Source organism: Ahaetulla prasina, chromosome 13, assembly GCF_028640845.1.
Source record: "Ahaetulla prasina isolate Xishuangbanna chromosome 13, ASM2864084v1, whole genome shotgun sequence".
Classification (NCBI taxonomy): Eukaryota; Metazoa; Chordata; class Lepidosauria; order Squamata; family Colubridae; genus Ahaetulla; species Ahaetulla prasina.
The window spans coordinates 20,832,075-20,845,203 of record NC_080551.1 but is presented as its reverse complement, the minus strand read 5'-3'; the positions used below and the strand labels follow the sequence as shown (position 1 = coordinate 20,845,203).

General features: G+C 44.6%; 1 protein-coding gene across 3 annotated transcripts in view; it reads right to left on the bottom strand.

Moving 5' to 3' along the window:
* Positions 1-13,129, bottom strand: part of ALPK3 (alpha kinase 3) — a 43,940-nt gene that overhangs the window by 28,921 nt on the left and 1,890 nt on the right. Inside the window, exons 1-3 of one of the 3 annotated variants that reach the window (XM_058156211.1) lie at positions 8,968-9,107; positions 8,516-8,554; positions 4,852-4,973 (exon numbers count right to left, since the gene is read on the bottom strand). In XM_058156211.1, coding sequence (XP_058012194.1) covers positions 4,852-4,973; positions 8,516-8,554; positions 8,968-9,104 — 298 coding nt within the window. In that variant the 5' untranslated portion in view covers positions 9,105-9,107. Of the gene's footprint in view, positions 1-4,851; positions 4,974-8,515; positions 8,555-8,967; positions 9,108-13,129 lie in introns of those variants that run through there. The other 2 variants (XM_058156210.1, XM_058156212.1) reach the window with 2 other exon arrangements.

Genomic DNA, 13,129 nt, shown 5'->3' with positions numbered 1-13,129 from the left:
AAATAAATAAAAATTAGAATACTGTGCTTGTGGAAAAAAAATGGTAATAGATTAAATTGAAGTGAAGAAAGAAGAAACAACAACAAAAATGGAGACGTGAAGAAAACGCCGAGATGTCACATGGAAGGAATGGTTGAGGTACTAAATGTTTCTTTGTCTATAAAATAAAAAACTTAAAAATAAATAAATAAATAACTATATCCCTGCCCTTGTGCATCGTTTCTCATTGTTTCATTGAAGGACGTCGGTAGTTCTACTAAATGGTAGTAAGGGTTTTTCCTGCCTGAGTAGGGGGTTGGACTAGAAGGCCACCAAGGTCCTTTTCCAACTCCTGTGATTCTGAATTTTTCAAGGGAGGACTTCCCCTCCTATCCAAACGGAAGGGAATCCTGTTTATGAACAGGGCACCGAGACTAGTTGGGAAAAAAACGAGGGAGAGGTCAGACATGAATCCCGAAGGTGTTATTTTTACATGCGGATGGGCAAGAGCGGAGAGCTTAAAATATCAGCCACTGATCAAAGCAAAGAGGGTGAAGACAGAGTTTCCAGACCTCGGAAGAATTCTAGGACCAGCAAAAGGGCAAGGAGAGAGACCTGCTGAAGACACGAAGGAAGAAAGTTGCAGCAGACCAGAGACACTGGGGAGTAAAACTGAATTAGAGACAGAGCAAATCAGGGGGTGAAATCCAGCAGGTTCTGACAGGTTCTGGTGAACCGGTAGCGGAAATTTTGAGTAGTTCAGAGAACCGGCCAATGCCACCTCTGGCTGGCCCCAGAGTGGGGTGGGAATGGAGATTTTGCAATATCCTTCCTGCAGGTGTGGGGAGGGAACGGAGATTTTGCAGTATCCTTCCCCCAGGAGTGGGGAGGGAACGGAGATTTTGCAGTATCCTTCCCCCAGGAGTGGGGAGGGAATGGAGATTTTGCAGTATCTTTCCCCTGGAGTTGGGTGGAAATGGAAATTTTGCAGTATCATTCCCCTGCCACATCCACCAAGCCACACCCACAGAACCGGTAGTAAAAAAAAAAATTGAATTTCACTCCTGGAGCAAATGCACTTTGCACTTTGAAAGAGAAGGAAAAGAAATGTTGGTGCCCCAAAAGAGTATAAATTATAAAATACAGATTGTCGGCTTACAACATTTAAACCATTCCAAGTTACAGTGGGACTGAAAAAGAGACCTGATTGTTTTTCCCAGTTATGATCGCTGCAGCCTCCCCAGGGTCGCCTGATCCAAATTGCCAACTTGGCAACTGACTCGTACTTATGACCGTTGCTGTGTCCCAAGGACACGTGATTCCCCCTTTGGCGACTTTCTGACAAGCAAAGTCGACGGGGAAGCCAGGTTCACTGAACGACCAAGGCTAGTAACTTAACAATTGCAGTGGGTTCACTTAACCACTGTGGCGGGGAAGGTCGCACAATGGGGAAAAGCTCACTTACCAAATGTCTTGCTTAGCGACGGGAATTTGGGACTCGGTTGTAAATCGAGGACTACCTGTATAGTTTTCGGATTGAGAGAGTTGTGACGTTGAATGGTCGCTAAAGAAACGGTCATAAGTAGAGGAACTATCTGAACCCATCTAATACACCATAGCCCTTCCTTCCAGGCTGGATTTCTATTTGGATGGGGGAATCACACAATTTTTTTATTTTATTTTTTTTGAATTTATATCCCGCCCTTCTCCGAAGACTCAGGGCAGCTTACAATGTGTTAAGCAATAGTCTTCATCCATTTGTATACTATATACAAAGTCAACTTTATAAGAGCACAAAAGTGCCTGTCCTATTGTTCCCTTTATTATATCAAATTAATATAGCTAATGCATATTCTTTACTTATATATATATATATATATATATATATATATATATATATATATATATATATATATATATATATATATATATATATATATATATATATATATATATATATATATATATATATATATATATATATATATTTTCTGAGGTTTTCACGGTGTTTGTATATAGGTCTTTGGTTGTTGGGTTTTCTCCATGTAAAATTGGAAGTGTCTTGGCGGCGTTTGAAGTCTCATTCGTCATCTTCAGGCTTCAGCTCGTGCTTCTGGGAGCAATGTGTGATCGCAGCTGTTTCTTCCTTTTAACTGCTAGTGGGGGTTTGAACTGATTGGGTGGGAGCTTGGCTGTGCTCTGATTGGATGGAGGTTTTTTTGTGCTCTGATTGGCTGGGGGTGTGTCCTGTTTGGGTGGGGGCTTGGTTGTGCTCAATTTAGTCTGTGTTGCAGGGGGATTTGAGCTGGTGAGCTGCAAGCCGGTTCCCGTGTCGCAAAATCTCATATTTCGGCAATCCACAGTATTGATCCATCTCTTCGTTATCTTTGTACCAGGTCACCTCTGGCAGTGGGTATCCTGATGAGGACGTTACACATTAGCAGAATCAAGGAGCATTCGTGCTGGAGAAACAAGATCTCGTTCCAAAACAAACATGGAAACAACAGTCTTTTGCTGCAAGCTCACCAGGTCAAATCCCCCTGCAACACTGACTAAATTGAGCACAACCAAGCCCCCACCCAAACAGGACACACCCCCAGCCAATCAGAGCACAGCCAAGCTCCCACCCAATCAGTTCAAACCCCCACTAGCAGTTAAAAGGAAGAAACAGCTGCGATCACACATTGCTCCCAGAAGCACGAAGCTGAAGCCTGAAGATGACGAATGAGACTTCGTCGAAACGTTGCCAAGACATTTCCAATTTTACACGGGAGAAAACCCGAACAACCAAAGACCTACATACAAACACCCGTGAAAACCTCAGAATATATATATATATATTCTTCATGATATTTTTTTTTACTTATGACAATGTTTGTGTATACTGTTATGACAAAATGAAATAAATAAATAAATAAAAAAACTTTATTGCCCCCAACAATCTGGGTCCTCATTTTACCTACCTTATAAAGGATGGAAGGCTGAGTCAACCTTGGGCCTGGTGGGACTTGAACTTGCAGTAATTGCAAACAGCTGTGTTAATAACAGACAGACTTAGTCCGTTGAGCCACCAGAGGCCCAATCCTGACCTGGGTGATAGTAAAATCAGTTCTGGATTATTGCTTAGGAAACCATCCAGAGATCTGTTTTAAGGCGACTTAATGGACATGAAAGGAATGAAAACAGAGCTGAACGGGCTCAGAGCTTGTAAATTGGTGGGAAGGGATCTCTTTAAAAGCTTCCTCCTAAGCCACACTGGACTTTTGAAGATCAAATCAAAAGCTTCAGCAGACATAAATCTTATTATCACGGGCTCTGTCTATCCTAGGCAGGGCGGACAAGAGGCAGAGAAACTCTTGATGGTCAAGGCTACGGTGAATAATTCAAGGTGGAGCCGAGGCAGTGGGGAAATTCAATTTTTTTTTACTACTGGTTCTGTGGGCGTGGCTTGATGGGCATGGATACTGCAAAATCCCCATTCCCTCCTCACTCTGAGACCAGCCAGAGGTGGTATTTGCCGGCTCTCCGAACCACTCAAAATTTCCGCTACCGGTTCTCCAGAACCTGTCAGGACCTGCTGGATTTCACCCCTGAGCGGAGGCCCAAAATGAGTGAGAAAAGCCATGGAGGAGGCAGAATTTGTATATATAAAAATAAAAGGAGTAGTTCAAAGAACAAGAAGCAGATCCAGAAAAAGATGGCGAGACAGCAGCAAAGATCCACTACAGCAGCATCCAACGAAAATGGTTGAGGCCACTAGAAGAGCAAGAACCAGAACTTTGTATGTCCCTTGACACCCAAAGTGGTAAAAGAGGAGAAGGAGGGGGAGAAGGAGAGAAAAGAGGTTGAGGAGGATGCAATTTTTAACAGTCCCTTTTCCTTAAAAATGACAAGAAATGTTATTTTTAGAATAGAAAAAAAAAACCCTTATTGTCACTTTAAATGTACGCTAATCAGTGTAGGAAGTTAGCACTCACTCCTCTCCTAGAAGAATGAAATATTTTAGAAAATATTAAAAAGGGCAGAAGATTATTTCCCTGGATAAGAAATGGAGAAACCTGTTTTAAAGAAAGCAGCTTCCTGCCTCCCCCCCCACTCCTTTGTCAATGGGCAATTAAGGCTTCAGCCAAGCTCACTCAATCCCCCCACCTTTGCCAATGAACCATTATTTGCAACACAATAGGACTCATCTAGCAACAGAAACTCACCACATGGCAAGGCTCAAGCAAGCTTGAGAGACAACCTACAACGTTAGCTAAGACCCCTAGACCACCTGGGAGTTTGACAACAAATCGGGGTACATTTCTTATACAGGAACAGGAAACACCAAGGTGGGGCCCTACAGAGAGTATAAACTCAGGCACTCAGCATCCCTTCTGCCCTTCAACCCTTCTACTCTCTTCTTCTCTTCTTCTCCTTTCCTCTCTGGTTCTTCACCCAACGCCCTGAACATGTGACCACCATTAAACCATCTTTCCAAGCAGCCTCCATGTTTCCAGTGTCTTTGTCCCCACTTGAAACTGAACCCAGATGGATATTTCTTCCAACATCAGGATACATTAAAATGAAGATTTCATTGCATCCAGCTCTCAAAAGATAACCATTATGTCTATGGCCCACATACACACACACAAATCCTATCATTGTATGTTCAGCCATCGTATCATCAGAGAGGTTCGGAAAGCCACAAAAATCTGGGCTCAGACGCAGCATGTTGGAGAAGGTCGGTAGATATTATTCTAAACATACGTAATATATCGGGACATAACATCTGCCAAGTAGGGGAGGCATTAGCCCTGCGATAGTCCAAAGGAAGAATCCAACGCTTGCTCTTGGGAACAGCCATGCAAATGTTGAGTCGGGTTAACTCACCTATCACAATGCACGTGAATTTGGCATCGGCGTCCTTCGAGACGGCGTAGGATTTGAGGGTCGTTTCAAAGACGGGCTGGGTCTCCTCCGTCAGCTGAGCAATGATGGCACAAAAGGTACCCCTACAAGAATCAAAGAACCCCAATTAAAACTTGAGCAAGCCAGTTAAGGAAAACTTGAAGAGCCAACTTCTCTCTAGAGCAGAGGTCTTCAAACTTGGCGGCTTTAAGACTTGTGGACTTCAACTTCCAGAATTCTTCAAGGCTGGAGACCCCTGTTTTAAAAACTGCACTTGGGAAACTCAATGGGCCCCAGTAATTTGAGCGTAGGAGATAAGCATCTTAAATATTTCTCCAGTCCTGACCGTAAACGAGAGAATTAAACATGTGTTTTCAGGAGGGAAGAGACACATTGAAATCCTCCAAAGTTCAAATTCTTCATCCCGTATCTGGTTTCCACACAATCCAATGCGTGCACGAAGTGGAAGATATGAATAGCACAGGCGTGGAAAAAAGGAAAAATGATCCTCTCTTTTTCCTGGTTTTAATCCCTATTTTTTTTTCCCTCCACCTTTATAGCATCTTCTCTGGGAATTGCAGCCCCAAGTTTGGTTTTGCACAACACAAAGTTGATTGTTCCAGTTGCTTTCATGCGTTTGTGTGCACGCCGCCCACTCCGTTTGTGGGGAGGGGGATAAAGGGAGGGAGGGGGAGATGAGATCACAGAATATCCCAGGCTGTGCTGGTGCAGCTATGCTAACGTAAAGTAGGGTCGTGCATGGGTGCAAATTCATCTCAGACGGAAATGCTGGATGATCAAAGAAAACATGTCAGGCTACGGTCTACATTCACGGTGCAAAATAAAAACAAAAAACAACAACGCCTACGGTTTGGTGCAAGTCTACACACTCCACACAGTGAGAGGTCGTGCGCAAACAGGGACAAAAATCAAGTCATTGGTTTGTGGGCTATCGAAGATCGCTTGCGGGGCGGGGGGAACAGATTGCACCGAGACCTCCCCGGCTAGATCGAATGAAAATATATTATCGGCTTTCGGGATAATACATTTTCTAGGGTTACATTTCTTATCTTTACTCCCTTCGGATGAGACTCCGTCACCCACTCGCAGAACGCGTGCTTGGCCTGCCGCAGATCCTGGGCTCAACTCTTGGCATCTCCACTTTGAAGGATGGCCCAACAGGTGACAGAAAAGTATGCTTGCCCAGGATCTTTTAAGAACTGATGCCCAGTTTTGGACGAACAACAGACCGTTGGCCAGATCTGATTTAGGGGAGCTTCCAAGGTTTTATGTCCTCCCCTCCAGAAATTCAGCTCTGCTCCATGGACTTTAACTCCCACAAGTCTTAAAGTTGCCAAGATTGGAGACCCCTGATCTGGCTGATATATCCAATAGAGATCCTTCCCTTTTCCATTCCCTCCTTCTTTGTCCACCCTGTTAAAAGGTGGAAAGCCACCTGAAGGAGAAAGATTGTCAACTAGAATGTCTTGCAAAAGAGAAACGGTTCTCTGCTCCTCTGTGAAGTTAAGCTCTTGGCCAATGTAGTCTAGTGGTTGAGATGTGGGTTGTTTTCTTGCAAACTTTTCATTACCCAACTAGGCGACGGCATCAGTGCTAGAAGGAAATGAGCTTTGCTCTCTGTTTATATATATGTAGTTTGCCCTGTCAGTGTTGGTAGGGGAGTTCTTGGTAGCTCCTTGACTGGAGTATTGTTTACCGCTTGATTGTTAGTCTAGTGCAGGGGTGAAATCCAGCAGGTTCTGACAGGTTCTGGAGAACCGGTAGCGGAAATTTTGAGTTGTTTGGAGAACTAGCAAATACCACCTTTGGGGAGCCCCAGAGTGGGGTGGGAATGGAAATTTTTTTAAAATTTATTTACATTTATATCCCGCCTTTCTCCGAAGACTCAGGGCGGCTTACAGTGTCTAAGGCAATAGTCTCATTCTATTTGTATATATTTACAAAGTCAACTTATTGCCCCTCCAACAATCTGGGTCCTCATTTTACCTACCTTATAAAGGATGGAAGGCTGAGTCAACCTTGGGCCTGGTGGGGCTTGAACCTGCAGTAATTGCAGGCTGCTGTGTTTTAATAACAGGCTTCTTACAGCCTGAGCCACCACGGCCACCACGGGATTTTGCAATATCCTTCCCTTAGGAGTCAGGAGGGAATGGGGATTTTGCAGTATCCTTTCCCCTGGAGTGGGGTGAGAATGGAGATTTTGCAGTATCCTTCCTATGCCACGCCCACTAAGCCACGCCCACAGAACCAGTAGTAAAAAAAAAATTCAATTTCACCAGTGGTCTAATGTCAATCTTGGTGCTTGTTGATCGCTGAACAAGGAAGCGTTTTGGTCTTTTTGTCCGCTTTTTAGCTTTTGGATCGTCTCTTTTTGGACCATCAAAAGCCCCTCTCTTGGAAACACTACGATACAAAGAGAAAGCAAACCTAGCATTGAAGACATTACCCAGTTGGGTAATAAAACATCTGCAAGAAAACAACCATGCGTCCGCGTTCCAAGTAATGCCATCCATAGAAAACAGAACTCTTCAAAGAAGGCAGATTCTTCAAAGAACAATTTATTGGATAGATCATATTGGCACAAGTGGTGAAACCCGACTCTGAAAGTTCCCGCGGCTTTCACTTAATTAGAAAGTAAACGTTTTCCCCTTTCCCCCAAGTCACTGGTCACGCTGTCCAATCAAGGAGCTGGTCGGTTGCTTGGTTACTTCGCTCCTCCTCTGGCCAGCCACCTGTGAAAGCGTCCTTGGGTCCCAGAGGAAAACTTTTATTGTTTTGGCTACAAGACCCCATCTAGCTATTGTCCCCCTCCAGTGGTGGGTTTCAAAAAAATTTTTTTACTACTGGTTCTGTGGGCGTGGCTTGGTGGGCGTGGCATGGTTTGGTGGGCGTGGCTTGGTGGGCGTGGCAGGAGAAGGATACTGTAAAATCTCCATTCCCACCCCACTCCAGGGGAAGGTTACTGCAATATCCCAGATCAGCTGGGACTTGGGAGGCAGAGAAGAGATGGGGGCGGGGCCAGTCAGAATTTTTACTACCGGTTCTCCAAACTACTCAAAATTTTCACTACCGGTTCTCCAGAACTGGTCAGAACCTGCTGAAACCCACCTCTGCGCCCCTCCCTCTGTTGTGTGGCAACCCTGAAGCCTCCAAGACGGCCTCAGCCAGGTTCACTTCAGGGTTGACACCATGCTTAGAGAACGCCAGGAACTCGACAGGTCAAGTCTAAGCTACTGATGTTCTCTTCTATTTGGCACTACTTGGACTAAGACACAGGAGGCCCAGATTCAAATCTCCACTCAACCCAGGAGAACTTGACCGATCCCCTTCTTCCAGCCCAAACGAGCTTATAAATCTATTGCCAGATTTCAACAAGGACCTCTTGCCAAACTGAGCACCACATTTAGGAAGTGGTTGGGCACTTGGTCCTTGAGCAAGCTTTAACCAACACTGAGCAAGGAAGGTACCACCGAACAGAAGCAGGCAGGGATGGGGGGGTGGGGGGGGGTGTAAGCTCCCTGGCAAAGTAAGCAGAGCTGTTAGTACCCCTGAATGACAGTGAGCCACACCAAAAAGTTTGGATGCCACCGAGTTGCAGTTGGGCAAGACGTCGGAGAAGATTTACCTTCCATAGCTGGTGGGGGACACCCGCCGGGGTAACAAGCTAAGCAGAACAAAACAAAAGTATTAGGCTTGAGAGAGAGAGAGAGAGAGAGAAAGAGAAAGAGAGAGAGAGAGAAAGAAAGAAAGAAAGAAAGAAAGAAAGAAAGAAAGAAAGGAAGGAAGGAAGGAAGGAAGGAAGGAAGGAAGGAAGGAAGGAAGAGAGAGAGAGAGAGAGGGAGGGAGAGAAAGAGAGAGAGAGAGAGAGAGAAAGAAAGAAAGAAAGAAAGAGAGAGAGGGAGAGCAAGAGAGAGAGAGAGAAAGAGAGAGGGGGGAGAGGGAGAGAGAAAGACAGAAAGAAAGAAAGAAAGAAAGAGAAAGAAAGAGAGAGAGAGAGACAGAGAGAGAGAAAGAGAGAGAGAACGAGAGAGAGGGAGAGAGAGAGAAGCAGAGAAAAGAGATGAAATCACAGCATACATGATGAAACCAATCTTCTGGCCGAGGTCAAGGATATTAATACAATTCAGCTGCTTTTGACGACCAGCGAGGATAAGCAAAGGAGGTTGACCGTGGTAACCGAAGCTGTGAATGAAGAACCTCATGGAGAGGAGCATAAGGCAGTTATCAGAAGGCCAAATGTTTCCCTCCCTCCCAACCACCAACAAAGGCCCACTAGGCGTTTAGCAGCAAAACAGTCCCTTGCAAGAGGATTAGTTGAAGCCCTTGTAACGACTCCAGCTTTCCTGAACTCTAAAAGCACCTGGCTGAGACTATTGAAAAATCGCAACGAAGCACTGATGACTCCTTCTGCAAGAGAAGGACAAAGGCAGAGGTGGGATTCAGCCGGTTTGGGCAAACCGTTGGCGGAAATTTGGCCAAGATCACTGAACAGGTACCGATGGCTGGCCGGCTGGCTGGCTGGCCACACCCCTGAACAGGTTTCCCCCAATCACCGCTCACTCTCCCCACCCGCCACGTTCGCCACCGCCATGTTATTCACACATGCAAATCCCATTGCCTTGCAAGTCCAATGGGATGCAGATGCGCAAAGAACATGGCGGTGACGGCGGCAGCTTTTTCCACGACCTCCAGTACTTTTCAAGAGGCTTCTTCGCCAGCCAACTGCTCAAAATTTCCACTACCGGTTCTCCAGAATCTGTCAGAACCTGGTCCAGCTGCCTCTTGAAAAAAGCGCCTTTGGTGCAGAATGGAGCGCAGACACATGGGGAACAATGCAGCGTTGGCCGTGACATGACAGTTTGGCCATAATCGGTTCCTAGGTGTCAACATACCCTCTTGGGAAACCAGAGAGCAGAGCTGAACACTATCTGGTGGAGGCCCCGTCAGAGCGCAGCATTCCGGAAAGCAGGCATATAAATAGCTCGTCTGTTCTTCCTTCACCAGCTCTCCAACTTCTCTCCTCCAACTGGCCTATTTGCGAGCCAGACTGTGACCCCCTTTGTCGCGAGAAATGCCCTGCTCTTAATTTCTTTCTTCGAATGGCTCCCGAAGTCCTTCTCCAAAAACCAAAACTTTGACCGGATCTCAGGGCCATCACTATTGAGATCGGGGGATACTAACACAACAGCTCCAGGTTTAGGAAGTGGGAGAAGATTGTCCCATACTTTTGCAAGGGGGGAATACAACAACCACCAGTCTAGGTTCGATCTGACCTCTTTGGGCATTTCCTGTCTTAGCAGGTAGCGTTGCTTTCTAAAATGGCAGGACACTTTGGAAGGGGTGAAGGACGTGTCCACTTGGCTAGCGAAGGGCAATGGCCATTGATCTGGCTTCCGTCTAGGGGAGGCAGAGACGATGCCATCTTGTCACTCAGTGTTGGTAGAAGTGTGTGTAGACTGTAGTGTCACTCACTACTGGTAGAAATGTGAGGTTTGAGGGTGGAGGCAGGAGGCTGGGGTGAAAAGTGAAGAGGGTCACAGGCTGGATTGGAACTATAGAATTCTCAAAAGCATGAAGTTTCTCACAAAGGCCTGAAGTCAGTCTCTTGTCTGGTTTGAAAGATACAACATCATAACAACAACAACCAGAACAGGGAGAGGAAGAAGGCAAAGAAGAGAGAAGAGAGAAATGAGGAGGAGGAAGAGGAAGAAGAAAAGGAAGAGGAAGAAGAGGAGGAAGAGGAGGAGGAGGAGGAGGAGGAAGAAGAGGAAGAGGAGGAAGAGGAGGAAGAGGAGGAGGAAGAAGAAGAGGAGGAGGAAGAGGAGGAAGGAAGGAAAAAGAGAGAAACAAAAAAAAGAGGGAAGGAGAAAGAGAAGGAAGAAGAGGACTATGAGAGCAATGACCAGGTATCCTGGACTATGTAAAACTCATGAGAGCACCAGCATGCCTACCGTCCCTGTCCTAACGTTCCCTTTAATTGTATTCATTTTATGTATTCACTTCATGCTTATACTTATTTAATATGTATTTGACAAAATAAATAAATAAATAAATAAATAAATAAAATAGAATTATGCAACCTTCAATAACCATTTGGAAGAGATTCTTCTCCCAACCTTTTTGCTTAGTTCTCCCCTTCTGCTAATACAGCAAAGCCAAAAACCAAAAAAAAAAACCCCAAAAACCCAACCACCCCATCATCTGCTTTACAGCCAATACATTCCTAATCCATGTTCACTGTGAACCAACTCATGATAAGAGTTCCCTGCACTTTCCCAGTCGTTATAATCTGTTTTACAGATGGCAGCAAAAATGGCGGATACTTTCCTATTTGGAAATAGAAGCAGCTTTTGCTGCATTTCCCCCCCACCCCGCCCCCACCCCGCCATGGTGACTGTGTGTTTACGTGTGAACACGGCAACTCTAAGGAGTTTCAGATATTCAGCCAGGCTCCAGGTAAGTAAATCATCCCATAACGGGATTAACAACAAGTAATTTTTATTCTTTTTTCTTGATTTTCCACCCCTTAATTTGTTTTTATTTTTTTTTACATTTATACATTTATAAATATATATATTATATTTATATATATTAATTGAGGGAAGCATACATCTGTGTTTATTTTATTCCCTGCTTTTTCCTCTCAACAGACTTTTAAGGTAGGCTTGGGTGAGATATAAAAACTGGTCCATTAAATGAGGGTCATAGGAACAAAATCCAGATTTTCAAACCCTTGTTTACTAGATTTATTATTATTATCATTATCATTATTATTATTATTATTATTATTTTATTTGCATTTATATCCTGCCCTTCTCTGAAGACTCAGGGCAGCTTACACTATGTTAGCAATAGTCTTCATCCTATTTGTATATTTATATACAAAATCAACTTATTGCCCCCAACAATCTGGGTCCTCATTTTACGTACCTTATAAAGGATGGAAGGCTGAGTCAACCTTGGGCCTGGTGGGACTTGAACCTGCAGTAATTGCAAGCAGCTGCTGTTAATAACAGACTGTCTTAGCAGTCTGAGCCACCAGAGGCCCTGGTTTGTTTGCTACTTCCTACGACAGTGTGATTCCACCAGACCATTAGAAAGGCCATTGTCTCCCACGAACTATTACATGTTAATGACTGCTTTAACGTAAAGGAGTGTCCCTTTCAGGCTCAAAGTAGACCCACAATTGGATCAACATGAGTCCAAGAGTTGAGCTAGATCCTGTTCTTAATTCAAATAATCCTTATTATACCATATAGGTTCTCCTGCTTGAGCAGGGGGCTGGACTAGAAGACCTCCAAGGTCCCTTCCAGCTCTATTCTATTCTTCTTCTTATTTGAGAGAAGCAACCTGGAATTAAGGAGAAATTTCCTAACAATGGGGACAATTAACCAGTGGAACAGCTTGCCACCAGAAATCGTGGGTGCTCCATCACTGGAGGTTTTTAAGAAGAGACTGGACAGCCACTTGTCTGAATTGGTATAGATTCTCCTGCTTGAGTGAGGGGTTGGACTAGAAGACCTCCAAGGTCCCTTTTCAGCTCTATTCTGATTCTTAGAACTTCAGCCTATCCAACAGTATTGGCCCAAAAGTAACTGAGCAAAAAGTACCTTCATCATCATATATTTTTTTTAAAAAAAAGGGAATTCAATTCTGAAGCAAGCGAACACAACGCTAATCCATGCCTAAATTAAAATGACTCTTTGATACGACTTGTCACTTGCAGAGCTGCCAAAGATGGCGTCTGTTTGTTTATGTGTGTATCCACACAGACAAATCCATGCAGATTTTTTTTTCCTCCCGACTTTTTCAAAGCCCGGATGCCCTTGCCTTCTTCCTAGGGCAGAGAGAGGGTGACTGGCTTTGTCTCTTTGGAAGGAAGGACTAGAACGTAAGGTGTCCTGATAACCACTAAAGGGGCTCTCTGTGCTAAGATCACACGGTTTATTTCGGAATGCAAGGGCCTAGACAGCCCCATTGCTTTCCTATCATGTGAATATTTGTGGACTTTCCTGAAGGCGCCTGGGTCAATATACAGGAAAGAGGATAAGTCACCCAGTTTGGTTTGCTGTATAAAGGCAGGACTAGAATTCCCAGCTCTCCATTTCTAGCCTGGTGCCTTTAAACCAGGCAAAATGATCAAGGACTTTGCACAATTCTAGCCCAATGGATTCCCCAGTTTATAACTTATCAGGTCCGGTGAGATTTATTCTCCTAGCAAACAACTTCACTGAGGCTT